Source organism: Salvelinus namaycush, chromosome 1 (genome assembly GCF_016432855.1).
Source record: "Salvelinus namaycush isolate Seneca chromosome 1, SaNama_1.0, whole genome shotgun sequence".
Lineage (NCBI taxonomy): Eukaryota > Metazoa > Chordata > Actinopteri > Salmoniformes > Salmonidae > Salvelinus > Salvelinus namaycush.
The window spans coordinates 42,387,621-42,405,741 of record NC_052307.1 but is presented as its reverse complement, the minus strand read 5'-3'; the positions used below and the strand labels follow the sequence as shown (position 1 = coordinate 42,405,741).

The 18,121-nt window shown below is 40.2% G+C and overlaps 1 protein-coding gene across 6 annotated transcripts in view; it reads right to left on the bottom strand.

The window, feature by feature from the left end:
• The window catches only part of LOC120044095 (SEC14-like protein 2), a 47,076-nt gene extending 29,431 nt beyond the window's left edge, over positions 1 to 17,645 (bottom strand). The window contains exons 1-4 of one of the 6 annotated variants that reach the window (XM_038988687.1): positions 16,930 to 17,642; positions 16,792 to 16,850; positions 15,995 to 16,070; positions 3,711 to 3,754 (exon numbers count right to left, since the gene is read on the bottom strand). In XM_038988687.1, coding sequence (XP_038844615.1) covers positions 3,711 to 3,754; positions 15,995 to 16,070; positions 16,792 to 16,845 — 174 coding nt within the window. In that variant the 5' untranslated portion in view covers positions 16,846 to 16,850; positions 16,930 to 17,642. Of the gene's footprint in view, positions 1 to 3,710; positions 3,755 to 15,994; positions 16,071 to 16,791 lie in introns of all 6 variants that reach the window. The other 5 variants (XM_038988700.1, XM_038988708.1, XM_038988693.1 and 2 more) reach the window with 5 other exon arrangements.
• Between the last annotated feature and the right edge of the window lie 476 nt (positions 17,646 to 18,121).

Below are 18,121 nucleotides of genomic sequence, written 5' to 3'. Positions count from 1 at the left end.
TCTAGAGTGTCTCCCCCTTTGAAGAGGGGGATGACCGCGGCAGCTTTCCAATCTTTGGGAATCTCAGACGATACGAAAGAGAGGTTGAACAGGCTAGTAATAAGGGTTGCAACAATTTCGGCAGATAATTTTAGAAAGAGAGGGTCCAGATTGTCTAGCCCGGCTGATTTGTAGGGGTGCAGATTTTGCAGCTCTTTCAGAACATCAGCTATCTGGATTTGGGTGAAGGAAAAATGGTGGGGGCTTTGGCGGGTTGCTGTGGAGGCTGCCGGGCAGTTGACCGGGGTAGGGGTAGCCAGGTGGAAAGCATGGCCAGCCGTAGAGAAATGCTTATTGAAATTCTCAATTATAGTGGATTTATCGGTGGTGACAGTGTTTCCTAGCCTCAGAGCAGTGGGTAGCTGGGAGGAGGTGCTCTTATTCTCCATGGACTTTACAGTGTCCATGTGTGTTATTTAATCTAAAATATATTTTGATTTGTTTAACACTTTTTTGGTTACTACATGATTCCATATGTGTTATTTCATAGTTTTGATGTTTTCTATTATTCTACAATGTAGAATATAGTAAAAATAAAGAAAAACCCTTGAATGAGTAGGTGTTCTAAAACTTTTGACCGGTAGTGTATGTAAATTAGATTTTTCTGCATTTCTTTTTCAATACATTTTCAAACATTTCTAAAAGCTATTTCATCCGTCTTGAATTCAGGCTGTAACACAACAAAATCTGGAATAAGTCAAGGGGTATGAATACTTTCTGAAGGCACTGTATAAGTTTTATATCAACTGCAATAATCTAAAAGGCTAAACTGATGTCAGCACTCTTACTCTGAAAATACAGGCCCAGAGTAGTGCTGTATGCCGGGTTCAGAAGCCCCGGCCCATTTCTTAGTTCTGATTGATTAGTGCTTTTTGAGGTTGGTTCAGTTTCGTTTTGATTATAAAAAAAATATCACCGCTTTCGATTATAAAAAATGTGTGATGAAAATAATGATGTTACAATGATTTTAGAGCTTTTTAATGTAAATTTCAAAGCCAAAAATAGTGAGCATTCAATTGCCAAAATAATGTAGAAAATAGTAAAAATAAACAAAAGCCCTTGAATGAGTAGGTGTTCTAAAACTTAGTGTTAGTATTCACACCCTTGAGTCAGCACTTTTTGGCAACAATTATAGCTCTGACTCTTTCTGGGTAAGTCTCTAAGAGCTTTACACACCTGGATTGGGGAACATTTGCTGATTATTCTTGTCAAAATTCTTCAAGCACTCTCAAATTGGTTGTTGATCATTGCTAGACAACCATTTTGGGTTATTGTCATGCTGAAAGGTGAGTTCATCTCCCAGTGTCTGGTGGAAAGCAGACTGAACCAGTTTTTTCTCTAGTATTTTGCCTGTGCTTAGCTCCATTATGCTTCTTTTTTTATTCTGAAAAACTCCCTAGTCCTTAACAATTACAAGCATACCCATCACATGATGCTGCCACCAATATGGAAAATATGGAGAGTGGTACTCAGTAATGTGTTGTATTGGATTTCCCCCAAACATAACACTTTGTATTCAGGAAAAAACAGTGAATAGTTTGCCGCATTTTTTGCAGTATTTCTTTCGGGACTTATTGCAAACAAGATGCATGTTTTGGAATATTTTTTATTCTGTACAGTCTGCCTTCTTTTCACTCTGTCAATTAGGTTAGTATTGTGGAATAACTACAATGTTGTTGATCTATCCTCAGCCATTAAACTCTGTAACTGTTTTAAAGTCACCATTGGCCTCATGGTGAAATTCCTGAGTGGTGTCCTTCCTCTATGGCAACGGAGTTAGGAAGAACGCACGTATCTTTGTAGTGACTGGTATTGACACACCATCTAAAGTGTAATTAGTAACTTCACCATGCTCAAAGGGATATTCAATGTCTGCTTTTAAAAACCAATAGGTGCCCTTCTTTGCGAGGCATTGGAAAACCTCCCTGGTCTTTGTGGTAGTATCTGTGTTTGAAATTCACTGCTCGACTGAGGGACTACAGATAATTGTATGTGTGGAGCACATAGATAAGATAGTCATTAAAAAATCATGTTAACCACTATTACTGCACACAGAGTGAGCCCATGCAACTTATTATGTGACTTGTTAAGCACATTTTTACTCCTAAACTTATTTAAGCTTGCCATAACAAAGGGGTTGAATACTTATTGACTCAAGGCATTTCAGCTTTTCATTTTTTTTAAATGAATTTGCAAAATTTTCAAAAAACATAATTGCACTTTGACATTATAGGGTATTGTGTGTAGGCCAGTAACAAAACATGTCAATTTAATCAATTTTAAATTCAAGCTGTAACACAATTTTTTGGGGGGAAAAGTCAAGGGGTCTGAATACTTTCTGAAGGCACAGAGGGGACCTGATCCTAGTACAGCACTCCTACTTTATGAATATAGGCTCTGGCCTCTGGGCCACACCTCCCGAGTCTAATATAACATGTGTAAAGATGTGTAGGCTGGTTGTGCTGTAAGACTGTGGCAAACACTCTAACGCCTAACAAAAATATGACATGACATAAGGGGAGTGGGGTATGATGAGCCATTTATTACTTTCGCTATGTCAAGGGAAGTATAGTATTATTTCTAACAAAGACATCTACATATATTTTAGGATGTTGTGTATCCCCTCAAATAATCTGAATTTATGTAAACGTAACCGTTTTGAAAATGTAGCTTGTCCAAAAACAGTGGTCTCTTAGCACAACTTACCACGGGTATGGGGTAAATTGAGCATAGGGACAGGGTAAGTTGAGCCGCCTCAATTCGTAGGCAAGTTCTATGCATTTGAGGCTACTAAGCCCATTAAACTGGTCCCTGAGATTCTTGATATTCTTGACAAGCTCAGACTCCATGTCATCAGACAAGACCTTACGTGCTTCTGCTACTCTATCATAGCCTCTCTTTCGCACAGGTCGACGACCCCTGCTTGTCTTACGTTTGTATACATGAGGCATGATAATGTCTGCTCTGTAACAATAAAAATGCAATATCTTGAGTTCAAATGCATGACAAATTGCTAGAATACTATTCATATTATGCATAAAACTGACTGAATGCATTTTCATATAGGTTTAGGACATCATGCTATATTTAGGACCCCAACTGATGTGTAAAACAGTCTTAAACCTATCTACTTGGTTTAGATATTAGCATCGTGAAACATATAACACAACAAATTAATTGGACTTTTGTGAAAATCCGTTTTTTGGACTTAACTTGCTTACCACTTCTATGTGGTTTCTTCCTTCACAGATGCCATGCAATTATGACCTCTTCCTAAATATTTGGTCACATGATTAATGTTGTGTTTCCTAGAAACAAGGGGTGGCTCAATTAGCCCTTTGGCATTAATTACCCCACTCTCCCCTGCAGTAGCATTCTTGGCTTGGCAAAGGTGTTTAATCAAATGAATGTGATGGATGTATTTCAGTTTTTTAAGCAGCACTTTCATGTGACGCAATCCACTCTTTGAAAGCGCCTGTATTATATTGTGGTTAGGCTACATTCCTGATATTTCCCACATGCTTTCCCCCACAGTATTTCAGATTACTGGCTGGATAAACTGTTGGTCACACCAGGGGTACTCTCATGGTAGCAATGACAATATACAACAGAACTAGTCATATATGTTTCAATAGCAACATAGGAAAGGAGAGGGGGAGTGTTAGGCCTACCTTTCGAAGCATGGCTTCTGACTTATTGACATTGAAGTTCCTGGCTGTGAGGGGAGAGAAAAGAGGGGAGAGAGAAGAAATGGAGAGAAAGAGAGAGAGAGAGTGAGTGGGTGTGAATAATATCCATGGCGCCATGGTTATAGATCAGAGCTGACGGTGGTTTTGTGTGTGTGTGTATGTGTGTATGCTGTTATTTAACATGTAACATGTGAAGGACATTCTATTTGAGAAACACAGAGCATTTTGGTCCTCCACTACTAACGTTATAAACATGAACATCAGATAATTAACCACAAGCAAACAAGCAGGAAATGACCCCAAGTCCCCTTTTCATTCATAAGAAGAGTCTTCAGTTTTACATCTGACCGGTGAGACACTGGCTGTGTCCCAAATGGCAGTCTTTTCAGTCAGCCATGTGACTGTGCAATTTTTATTTCATCTCTCTTTATAAATCTGGACATGACTAATTTCTTCCTCACTCCGGGTGTCAGTAAATGAGCAGGGTAGGGCTGGTGGTATCACCATAACAACAGACTGTAGCTAGCCTCCATTAGGGATTTTTATGGAGATTAAGAGCAGCCAGTTGCCTGACAGAGGCTTTCTTCCACTGTGTGCCAACACCTTACATCAGACTTCCCCTGTATAGTAGCAGCACCGTACAGTACTGACCCAGAAGGGAGAGAGGACACTAAGCAGCTTATCTAACACTCTAATAGCTAAGGTGATTAAGTGGCCAGCTGACAGCAGTGGTCAGTCAGTGGCTCTGTCCCAAAACCCCCTCCTATTATAGACCAGATTTGCCCTAACGACCAAGGGGTAGCTTGCTACGCAATATAATAAAGTAATGACTTTTCAAATAAGTTACCTTACAACGTTATGTTGGCTGACAATTTGTTAGTTACACTGTCCTTACGACAATAGAACGAGTCAAAATTCACCCAAGGCTGAAAAACAGCTTAAGAACGTTGACTAAACTGGAACACTAGCGTGAGCCCATAGCTTATTAATGGAATCAAACGTTCGCAGGGCCTGTTTTGACTGGAGTGATGCTTAGAATTCCATAAAAAATGTATCCCTTTTTATTTTCCCACTAGTCTGTTCGTCGGACGAAACTGGAAAAAAAAAACTTGTGTAGAAAGTAAACATCCGTAACCTCGATGCTGTCAACTGTGCTCATGTCTGCGTAATGAAAAAGTAGGGAAAAAATAAAAACTTCTGACTATTTCTGGTCTAGCGATCGATGACAAATGAGCTCGCTGCCCAGACATACATAATTACAAAGAGGAGATTCTGCTAATTAAAATGGTGCCCGTGTAACAGTTTTGCTTCCGCCCCTCTCCTCGCTCCTACCTGGGCTCGAACCAGGGACCCTCTGCACACATCAACAACAGCCAGCCTTGAAGCATCGTTAGCCATCGCTCCACAAAAGCCACAGCCCTTGCAGAGCAAGGGGAACAACTACGTCAAGGTCTCAGAGCGAGTGACGTCACCGATTGAAACGCTATTAGCGCATACCCCGCTACCTAGCAAATTCATTCAGGCTTGAATTTGATACAACTATGATAGCTGAGGTTCATAGATTGGAATGAATATTAGTTCAGAACCTAATGTTTTAGGGTCCATACACAGATCAGCTACACACTGTAGCTAGATACACATCCATAGGCATACAGTTATTTTTATCCTCCACTACACAATAAGCAAATAAATAGTTAGCTATGTTACTTCAGCTGCATTGCAAGGCAAGCTTACACAATTGTACATTCAATTTGCAGTAAATGCTTTAGCTAGCTAGATTCTTTACATCCACTGTTTCACAAGACGACAGCCTGTTTTGCTGGTTCTCTCAGGAGTCCCTAAAACATTAAACACGAATTACAAATTCATTCTCCTAACACTGGCTAATGTTAGCTAGTCAATTAACGTAAATTAACTTCATGACAAAAAAATACGCACAAATGTTTGTCTCTACATTAACTTCTTGAGCCTATGGGGGCGCCATTTCGACTTTGTTAAAATGAGTTCCCAAATTAAACTGCCTCGTACTCAATTCTTGCTCGTACAATATGCATATTATTATTACTATTGGATAGAAAACACTCTCTAGTTTCTAAAACCGTTTGAATTATTTCTCTGAGTGAAACAGAACTCATTCTGCAGCACATTTCCTGTCAGGGAGTGAGATTTCAGAAATCGAGGTCCCTGTTCTGAGGTCAGTTTATAAGTCCCCATGTAAGCCATCGGGCTACATGCACTGCATACGTCTTCCTCTAGATGTCAGTAAGCGGGGAGAATTTGAATGGAGTGGATTGCGCAATCTGGGCCCTTTATAAGACCGTGGAACGGAAGTACCGTCCTTTTCAACGGTGCGCCTGACGCATGAAGACATCACAATGGCGTCCTGCAAACGCTTTCGTTTTAGTAGTTCTATATCTCCGGTCATGTTTTTATTCGTTATAGGTGTTAAAGACATCATAAGGTAGTTAATTTAAACCGACTTAGCAGTTTATAGCAGTTTATTGCGATTTTCTGGGATTTCTTTGCCATGCGCTTTCACGAGTTGGACACCTCTCCAGTTGGCGGCTAACATTAGCGGCTATTTCGACCGGACAAAAGGACATCTTTCAACCCAAAGACGATTGTTCTGGAGAAAGGACACCTTGCCCAAGATTCTGATGGAAGCTCAGCTAATAGTAAGCAGTCTTTATGCTGTTAATTCGTACTTATGTTGACAAATGTCAGATAATAATTCCGCCATGAATTATGGTGCGGTCTCGCTTTAGCGCACGCTGTATGCTTGAAGTAACGTTCATTTTAAAAATGTAACCCAGCGATTGCATTAAGAACTAATTTGTCTTTCAATTGCTGTCCAACCTGTATTTTTTAGTCAAGTTTTGGAATAGTTACTGATTAGAATAGGTGCCTCTTCAAAGATTTCTCCTGCCATTTTCTGGGCAGCTTTGCTACTTTTCTCATTGTATAACCACGATTTGTGCCGCTAAATATGCACATTTTCGAACAAACTCTATATGCATTGTGTAATATGATGTTATAGGACTGTAATCTGAAGAATTCTGAGAAGGTTAGTGAAAAAATTAATATCTTTTGGTGGTTTATACGTAATCGCTATGTTTGGCTTGAATCAATGCGGTTGTGATGTTTGCTATTGTGGTATGCTAATATAACGCTATATTGTGTTTTCGCTGTAAAACACTTAGAAAATCTGAAATATTGTCTGGATTCACAAGATCTGTGTCTTTCAATTGCTGTACGCTGTGTATTTTTAAGAAATGTTTTATGATGAGTAATTAGGTAATACACGTTGCTCTCTGTAGTTATTCTAGTCGAGTTGTGATGGTGGCTGCAATGGTAAACTATGATTTATACCTGAAATATGCACATTTTTCTAACAAAACATATGCTATACAATAAATATGTTATCAGACTGTCATCTGATGAATTTGTTTCTTGGTTAGTGGCTATTTATATCTTTATTTGGTCGAATTTGTGATAGCTACTGATGGAGTAAAAAAGTGGTGGAGTGAAAAAAGTGGTGTCTTTTGCTAACGTGGTTAGCTAATAGATTTACATAGTGTCTTCCCTGTAAAACATTTTAAAAATCGGACATGTTGGCTTGATTCACAAGATGTGTACCTTTCATCTGGTGTCTTGGACTTGTGATTTAATGATATTTAGATGCTAGTATTTACTTGTGACGCTATGCTAGGCTATGCTAGTAGCTTTTCTACTGATGGGGGTGCTCCCGGATCCGGGTTTGGGAGGTGTTAGAGGTACATTAACTAACATATTCCTATCAATTGTAAATGTTTTGCTTGACTCGTTATGACGTTATAACAACTTACATTTGGTTCCACCGTAATGTTTTGTCAGCCATCTTTGTTGAAGAACGCCACCAGGCACGGTGGCTTGCGTCAAAATTTGTCATTGAAACCACTCGATATCATTGGTCGTATAAAAACTTTGGGACCCAAATACATAATGAGTGCTCTAACTCCCCCTAGTTGTGGTCTGAGCAATGAAGCCGTGACGCTGGGTACCTCTAAGTTCCACGGTGCAAGGTCACAACTTTTAAAGGAGGAACCACTGTAGGAAATAGGTTGTCATTTGGGATTCAGACAGTCACACCTGCTGAAGAAGAGTGGTCTAGACAGACACATCAATGACCATTACCAACTGAACTGAGATGAAACCCTGACAAAGCAGCAAAGCATATTTTACAATAGGTACAGGGTTATTTACTGCTCATGCATTCTCATTTTGACGCCAAACCCACCACGTGTGCATACGACAACTGCCCCGCCCGCGTACGGCAACTGCACCACCCACAACCGCAGGGCTCTCCAGAGGGTGGTGCGGTCTGCCCAACGCATCACCGGGGGCACACTGCCTGCCCTCCAGGACAACTACAGCACCCGATGTCACAGAAAGCCAAAAAGATCATCAAGGACATCAACCACCCGAGCCATAGCCTGTTCACCACGCTATCATCCAGAAGACGAGGTCAGTACAGATGCATCAAAGCTGAGACTAAGAGACTGAAAAACTGCCTCCATCTCAAGGTCCTCAGACTGTTAAATAGCCATCACTAGCCGGCTACCACCCGGTTACTCAACCCTGCACCTTAGAGGCTGCTGCCCTATGTACATAGACATAGAATCACTGGCCACTTTAATAATGTTTATACTATTTTACTCATTTCACATGTATATACTGTATTCTAGTCAATGCCACTCCGACATTGCTCATCCTAATATTTATATATTTTTAAAATTATATTCCTTACTTTTAGATTTGATCTGTATTGTTGTGAATTGTTAGATACTACTGGAGCTAGAAACACAAGCATTCCGCTACACCCGCAATAACATCTGCTAAATATGTATTTGTGACCAATACAATTTGATTTGATTAGAAAGAGTCCTATTTTCATGTCATCCCAAAAAATGTAAACACCTTGAGTTTGCTAAACGGCACTGGCCCTTGGATTGTAACCGGTGCTTTGGTCAGATGACATGAAAATAGAGCCTTTACTAGTCTTGGGCGCTTGTATATAATAACACCAAGCACACATATACACACATAAAAATCCACAAAGAAATTGTTAATTGGACAGAAAATCTAAATTTTGCTACGGCCATCTTAGTCTCCGGAATTGATAACCTGTGGACAGTCCATACGCACAGGATTCTGTATGGAGGAATGGTCTAAGACCCCTCCCAATGTGTTCTCCAACTCATATAAATTAGCTATTGAAAACAAGGATGTCAATCATTTTGACTCCTACCTTTTTGATAAAAAAATAGTATTACTTGTTAAACAAAATCTCTTTCTCTGAGCAATTGTATTAGTATAAATTAATATAATTTCACAAAAAAATGTAGCATACAATTTAGCTCAGTATTTGGAATTATTTCTTTTATACAGTCATTTTTTTGCTCATCTTTATCAAGGGTGTCAATAATTTCGGACCCCACTGTACATGTGTCACATTAGTAATAATATTACTTGTATTTTTTTAAACGAGCACCTTATATACTGCATACGCATCAAAACGCTGTTGGTTTGATAAGTGGCATTAAATCACTCATATCGATTAGGGGTGAAAATCAGGTTGTATGCACTGCTAAAACTAACACAACTAAAAAACCACACCGAAATTCTAAATATTGTTACCATCCCTGGTTAGAGGACAACCTACTGAAGACAGTCAGCTACATTTTTGAGTGATGCATTTTGATTTGGGGGTCGCCAAAACGAAAAGAGAAATGCAACACTGATTTGTCAATTACTAATATCGATATTGCGTTGAAATCATTAGAACAAGATGGGTGGAGTCAGTTTGCACATCCTGTTCAAACTAACACTACTGACAAAACACACGGAATCTGGGAATAAAATGTATATCACCGCTTAGAGGACACCTTGTAGAAGACAGCCAGCTACATTTTGGATTGTTGCATTTTGTTTCAAGTGGGTTGCCAACGCGGAAAGGTAAACGCAACACTATTTTGTTAATCACTTATATCGATATCACATTGAAATCAATAGAGAGAGGGCAAACATTTGTGTTGTATGTGCTGTTTAAACTAACACTATTCAAAGGACACACTGAATCTGAGAATCATTTTTTATATCAGTGGTTAGAAGATAATATGCTGAAGGCAGTGGTCAATTTTTTGGAATCTCAGATGGAGATTCTGGGAGGCTGTTGAAATGGGGAAGGAACAAATCAGTTGCTTTGTTATTTAACTTCAATGAATCACGACCCGACATAGAATATCAACACTGACTAGGGTTGGCTGTTATTTGAGAGATAGTTTGATTCTCAAATCTGTGTATTGGTGTGAGGCCAGCGACATTTATAGAGACCACCCTGATTTCTACGTGCCATTTGAGTTTGAAAATGACAGGAAGACTTCTAAGTCCTGCAACCCCCAGCATGTATGACAAAATCAGCAATACAAAACCAAATGTACTGATCTGTTTTAAGCATTTCATCTTGTGTCATCGTGCTGACTATAAACTGTTATACTAACATCACCAATCTGAGGTAAAAAAGGATGTTTAAATCCTCCCAAACCGATATGGTCAAAACATGAGCTTGTGTAATGTAGTGACACATACTGTCCACATCAAGGAAAGTAGCGTAATATAAACGTATTAAATATGGCCAAAATAATTATATATTTTAATTTAGGATAATAGTGACAGATTTGTACAATAATCACATATATTTCCCACTAGTTTAACCATTTAAGAGTTTGAAAAAATAGTTATGCACAATTTAACCGGGAGCTCAAGAAAGAGTTCCCATAGTGACTGTGCAGCAGCCCGTTCATTCACCCTCTCTACATTGAGAGGATGGTTGCCAAATTCAAACATGTCGACTCAGTCTAACCAATTAAAGGTCAACTCCGCCTTTCTCAAATTTCAAACAGAAATGGGGTGGGTCAGTGCTAGGGCTGCGGCGGTGATGAAATTTTGTCAGCCGTTGATTATCATGCAAATAACTGCCGGTCTCACGGTAATTGACCGTTAATTAACATAAACATGTCTAGCATCTCCTGGCTTCCACGCATAGCCTACAAGCCACTGATGCAGACCATTGGATCATCTACATTTTAAAAAGTCTAATAAAATCAATTTAATAAAGTCTACACCATCACAATAAATCCATTATTTATTTTAGACATAAACATGATCTGAAGAAAATGTTGCCTATTTCACTGTAACAAAATAGCATATTCTGAGTTGTCCTTATGCTAGGCCCTGATCTGGCTATGCCATATGGCTGTGGGCTACACTAGTTAATTTAGCAGACAAGATTTGCTTAGAATTCCGTGGCATTATTGTATAGTATTTTATTGTATGAAGAATACAATAAACATAGCTAAATAAAATAGCAAGGATATTTTCTCCAAAGGATTTCAGAGGAAATGCATACACGCAACTATTCTGTGTTAACAAAGAAACCGGTCCTCCTATATGCTTAATTTGTGTTATTTACGCTACATTAGGTGTGACACAAACGTTAGGCTATATGTTTAGATGTGTATTACATTCTAAGGCTGCATAATGCGACTTTGAAAAAAGTTGCATGAAAAACATGAGTTCTGCCTCTTGTGCAGGCTGCACACACTTGATAATATTCTCACCCATTAGACTATTCTTAATTTAATCTGGTCTTTAAATATAGTCTATGGGTGAAATTATTTTTAATTTAGAACGGCCCACAAAAAAAAAACGTTATCCGTAGCCTGCACTTGAATAGTGAATGGAGGTTACGTGCAGTTACGTTTTTAATATGCAAGCTAGGCAGCACATCCATAAGGCTAGGGAAAGCTTTTCCTAAAGTAAATTGAATTATATTGCCAAAATTATATAGCGTTATTAGCCTACTCCTGTCTATACAAAAATAAATAAAAGAATTCAAAAAAGGATACTAAAGCATGATTTGGCCACAGAGGATCATTAGCTCATTTTTCAAAAAAATATTGTGGATTGTTTTAAATTGTATTGCCTACAGTCGGAAGGAAAAGCAGCGCTCGCAATTTGGGCAGATTATTGTTGAGTTGCAACTGTCTGTTATTGCTGTAAAGAAAAGACAATGAAAAGACTAATCTGTCTTTAAGTTAACAAAATTCTCAACTTAATTGAGCAAACAACAGTATAGCCTATCTTATTGGCACCAGCAGAGAGCATCTGTAATATCCCCAGTGAGTGCGAACTGCGCAAATTCACTAATTATCATTATCATAGTTTTTTTACAATAATTTTGTCCACCAGTTTAGATGGACGTCATATTCTATGAAATGTGTTTATAAAAGACCACATTTTTCCCATGCAAAGAAAGAAGAAACATATCGGAATTAGCCTAGGCCTCCTCTATGCTATAGTTGCTCAGCTATGCAGTGAACAGTCTTTTTTTGCAAACAGTGATTGAGTTATATTTGTAGCCTAAATTATGACTATTCAATCTACTCATCACATTATGAATAGTAGGCAATCTTACACACGTTTGCAAATGTGATGATGCATGGAATGCTTTCTTATAAAGGTGCATTTTTATGGTGAAAATGTGCCTCCCCAAACTTGAGACTCACGCGCCTTTGTATGCCATGTTGTAAAGTGGATTATTGTGCTTAATTTAAGAATTTAGCAACATTAAGAATTGAGTAAAAAATATAGCAGCACAAGAAAGCTAGGATCCTCTTTTAAATAGTGGCCAGTCAAAACTCTGTATTCACATGCGATTGCGCAATGACACATCTTTCAATGTGCTCTCTAACAGTGTTCCAGGGGTCCTAGATCTATATGCTACATTTGGAGTTATTTGGCCACTTTAGTTGTGATACAAACCGTATCAAAACATAGGCCTATGGGCTAGGTTACATGATGTGTGCGACTATGACTAGAAAAGGTTGTAAAAATACGTATGTGCTGTTTCTTGCCTTACTTCACATGCTGGGCATCATTCACAAGTGATAATACATAATTCACAAGTGATAATATTGTCACCCATCAGACTGTTCTTAATTTAATCTTGTCTTTACATATACTAAATAATATACAGTGCATTTGGAAAGTATTCAGACCCCTTGACTTTTTTCACTTTGTTACATTACAGCCTGATTCAAAAATGGTTAAAATAGTCCCCCCCCCCCTCATCAATCTACACACACTACCCCATAATGACAAAGCAAAAACAGGTTTGTAGAAATTTTGGCAAAGGTATTAAAAATAAAAAACAGAAATCCATTCAGCCACAAGATCATTAGTGAGGTGACCATTATTTCTCCTCCACCAAACTTTACAGTTAGCACTATGCATTGGGGCAGGTAGCGTTCTCCTGACATCCTCCAAACCCAGATTCGTCCATCGGACTGCCAGATGGTGAAGCGTGATTCATCACTCCAGAGAACGCGTTTCCACTGCTCCAGAGTCCAATGGCGGTGAGCTTTACCCCACTCCAGCCGACGCGCATGGTGATCTTAGGCTTGTGTGCAGCTGCCCGGCCATGAAAACACATTTCATGAAGCTCCCGACGAACAGTTCTTGTGCTGACGTTGCTTCCAGAGGCAGTTTGGAACTCGGGAGTGAGTGTTGCAACTGAGGACAGATGATTTTTACGCACTATGCGCTTCAGCACTCAGCGGTCCCGTTCTGTGAGTTTGTGTGGCCTACCACTTCGCAGCGAGCTATTGTTGCTCCTAGACGTTTCCACTTCAAAATAACAGCACTTACAGTTGAACAGGGAAGCTCTAGCAGAGCAGAAATTTGACGGACTGACTTGTTGGAAAGATGGAATCCTATGACGGTGCCGCATTGAAAGACACTGAGCTCTTCAGTAAGGCCATTCTACTACCAATGTTTGTCTATGGAGATTGCATGGCTGTGTGCTCGATTTTAAACACCTGTCAGCAACGGGTGTGGCTGAGTGAACACTGAGGCTGTACCCTTACAGTTTTAGACAATAGCCAATATATATATATATTTGTACTTTTAGCCATGTTTCTCCCCAATTGCATGTCTCATCGCTGCAACTTCCTTACAGACTCGGGAGAGGTGAAGATCGAGAGCGATGCGTCCTCCGAAACATGACTCTGCCAAGCTACACTGCTTGCTTAACCCGGAAGCCAGCCGCTCCAATGTGTCGGAGGGAACACTGTCCAGCTGGCGACCGAAGTCAGCTTGCAGGCGCCGGCCCGCCACAAGGAGTCATTAGAGCGCGATGGGACAAGGAAATCCCGGCCGGTGAAACCCTCCCTTAACCTGGACGATGCTGGGCCAATTGTACACCGCCTCATGGGTCTCCCGGTCACGGCCGGCTGTGACACCGCCTGGGATCGAACCCGGGGTTGTAGTGACACCTCAAGCACTGCAGTGCCTTAGACCGCTGAACCACTCAGGAGGCCCTTATTATTGTTGCTATTTGAGCATAATGTAGGCCTACCAACAAAACCATCTAAGTAAATCCCATAACATTTTCACATGGAAATAGGTATTAATTTCTATGATATAGCCTACAGTAGACTATACTGTATGTGGTGTTTAATGCAGGCCTACATTGCATTTAAAAAAATGTTTTTACATTATGATGGGCTTGACATTAATTAATGATTTACTAGTTCTGTAACTTGGTCTGTAACACCATGGGCCAAATAGGTGACTGTAAATTGTAGCAGGAACTCCCCATTGTTGGCCTATACCTATCTATAACTGGGCTAATAACTCGCTAACTAGCAAAGAATATCAACAAATGCGCTCTGATCTGATCTGAAAAGCGCAGTCACTCGTGGGTGAAAGACCGCTCATGTGGGTGAAAGACAGCTCATGTGGGTGAAAGAACACTCTTGGGCTCCCTCTGCCAATAGAATTCTACTCCACTGCGCTATGGCTCTGCCTACAACAAAATCACAGACTCAATCGAATTTGTTTTAGTTTGTTGCATTGGCTGATATCATGTTAATTCGATCACAGAAAAAACATTGATCTATATAGTGCAAACAAATGGGGAGAACTCAGTGAAGTTCAATCTCTTCTTCTGAACGGCAGTCCTGGAACATTGGTGTCCACATACTTTTGTATATATAGTCTAGCTAGTTCGTTAGCTAAGCTAGTCATTGTAGCTAGCCAGTAACTCTTCCAGTATGTGTTGACATCATTTCAAAGGATTTGTTTTTGGACTGAAGCTGTAAAGATCAGTAAGAAATTGCACGTCTGTAGCCAAATATCTTATTCATAAATATGTTTGGTTTATAAGCATTGAATTACCTGATATGATGGTGCATTGATCAGTTATACAGCTTAAAGACGTTATTTTTGTGTTTTTGCCCAAAGTCGACCATTAAGACATTTCTATGCAGTGAGTGCAGCTCTGATTATTAGACTAGATCTTTATGGTCTGACAGGGATCAACACATAGTAACAAGCTCTTTCTAATTACAAATGGAATAGGAATAGTTATAGATGAAAACCTGACAGACACAGACCATCAGTGGAAGGGCTAAGTGTATGTTAAGCTGCCATAACTAATAACAGATGCATGAGTCACTGTTTTACAGGTTTAATGCAATTAGCCCTAGATTAGTCCTAGATTATAAGGATTCAGAGAGCCAACGTGAGTCCAATCTATTCCAATGTAGAACAAGGCATTCCTTACAACGCCTGCCTCTCACTCGCTGTGTTACTACAACATGTCACTCCACTAATCAACTCTAGACCACAGACCTCTCTCTTTCTCTCTGGCCCTGTAACTGTCACTTGCAACCGTGTGAAGAGTTTTAACAAAAGCTCTAACACTGTTCATGTCCAAGTTAACCAGCTATTAGCCAAGTATTCAAAAGTTGTTACAGTTATATACCAGTTATAAAGATAGCCCTCTCTCTCAAACCTTACAAACACCTTCCACCCCAACCGCACACAACTGAAAGCATTTACTGTAGCTACGCAGGTGTTGTATTCTCATGGTCAGTCACCGTTCCAAAACCAGTTGGTAACTTCTCTATTTGCAAAACCATTGAGTTTTAACTGTTGAATTGTTCGGTTGAAGCTAAAATATCTGTTGCTGTGTAACAACGTATCCATCAAAGATGATAATCACCGTCTTCAGGAAGCCTATCTATCCGAGCTAGACTGGACTGGAGAGTCTGACCCTACCCAAGCATGGTCTTAATGGCCTTGCAGCTCTCCTACCAGAACAGATCATTCCAGTTCCAAGCCCACCGTGGTGAAGCAACAGGCGGTTAATTAGTCTGCCTTACCTCTGAGCCAGCGCAACAGGAAGTGGTCATGCTGAGCAGGAAGTAGTGGAAGAACATCCTGAATCCTCTCTCGAAACTGCCCAAGGATAAAACCGGGTGGCAGAGAGAGAGGGGCAGCGATAGCAAGAGAAAGAAAGAGAGCGAGAGGGCCAAAAGGGGTATAGGTGTATTAGTGATGATGGGTTTAGTGGTAAACATGGAAGCAAGCATGTGAAATGAATTGTTATAAGCCACATGAAAGCTTCAGACTTCTGTGTGGAAGTTCATCTCTTAAAACAAAGCACATTGGTCACAGTAAATTCAATAAGTTTTTCCACTCACATCTCAGATAGTTATATATTTTAGGAAATTAAACTAAAATCATACACTAGAACCAAACCTTTCAAGGGAGATACATATACTAAATTCTATACAGTAAATTGCAATTACATAAATAATGAATTATTAATAACATGATAATTCATATAATAATAGGTCTAGGGTAGATTTTTTTTACCCAGTTAGGTGATTAAAATGATGGAACCACCTATCAACTTTACTGACCCGTATTACCGAGAAACCTAAGAAGGAAAAGCTTGATAAAAATACATAAATTGGTTACAGCGTGTTGTAGCCATGACATGTTTCTACATATAATCATATCTTGTAACGTACATTGCACCCAACACTGTCTGTATGCGTGTGGTGGAAAAAGATAGGAAGGTTCAAAGTTCCAGAAGCATCATGACTGTCAGATCGTCAGGTCAAACATAAATAAATGCGACACAGATACAGAAATGTACAGTACAGCAATTCACCTCCTCCAATGCCTCAGCCTGCTTCGGACTTAGGTCGCCAACCCTGCCACTCATCACGTCTGTCAAAGCAAAACAAGATACAGTGGCAGTTTTTATTCCGTTAATGGAAGTTGAAGACCCGAAGAGAATGCCACGCACTTTTCTGCCCTCGTCGCTGGACTGATCCCACTGTGTGAAGCTGCTCTACGAGGGCGCTGTTATCCTCTTCATCCCTGTCAGTCAAGTCGTAAAAAGCAATGACCGAATCAAAGACAGTACACTATGGAGATAGGCTAAAACTGCTTCTTCAGTATAAATCCCAGAGCACACTTGTAGACGACGTGATGGCGACGGTGGCTCACTAAACTCATATGTAGAAACAGGCCATGGTCAACAACGGTCGTCTCGTGCCAAACCACGCATGTGCAGGCCGTCAAATCAACGGCACTCCGTCGATATAACGTTGTTTTTGACGAAAATGAAAACGTTTCAGTTTTTCACTTTCACGAGCTTGGAGTACTAACATGCTCAACTACTTAAGACGTCGGATCTAATCTAGATTGTATTTTTAGATTTTGAGAAAATTAACAGCTAAGGAAGAATATTTAATTTATATCATTGACTTCTCAAACCCCAAACCCCAGACTGGTCTGTTTGGCCTGTTTCTCAACAGTTCCCGGAAGTCTTGCGAAGTTGCGTCTCTGGGTTTAGAAACTCTAAAAACGTAAACACGAGAGGACACGCCCATTTAAAGGGCCAGTATCCCAACCTGATCCAGCGTTCACATTTTGCAGTGGGTTAATTCAAAAATAATGTAACGACAATGGATTTATAAGCGCGGAAATCGACTCTGCCGCACGAGCACGCTTTGGCGGCACAGCGCGCTGGACCTCGGGCTAGAAGGTCGAGGGTTCGAGACCTGCTCCCTGCTGTTTCATTACACTGGTGTCAGAAGTGGGATCGGACCTTGCATCCACGACAGTGCGTGTGCTTGGCCGGTGAGCGCGTTCCTATAAGACGTAGAGTCCCAAACTAGCGCGCGGACGCGCTCTTTGAAAGGAGGGAGCAGTGTAACGAACCTGGGTTTATAAGCGCGGAAATCGACTCTGCCGCATGCTTTTGCGACACAGTCGATAGCGCGCCGGACCTCGGGCTAGAAGGTCGAGGGTTCGAGACCTGCTCCCTCCTGTTTCATTACATTGGTGTCAGAAGTTGGATCGGACCTTGCATCCACGACAGAAGGTCGAGGGTTCGAGACCTGCTCCCTGCCTGTTTCATTACAATAACAATAAAACATACCAACACAAGTTGTTTTTATGCAACACAATAAAACTTGGGTTTGCATCAACAA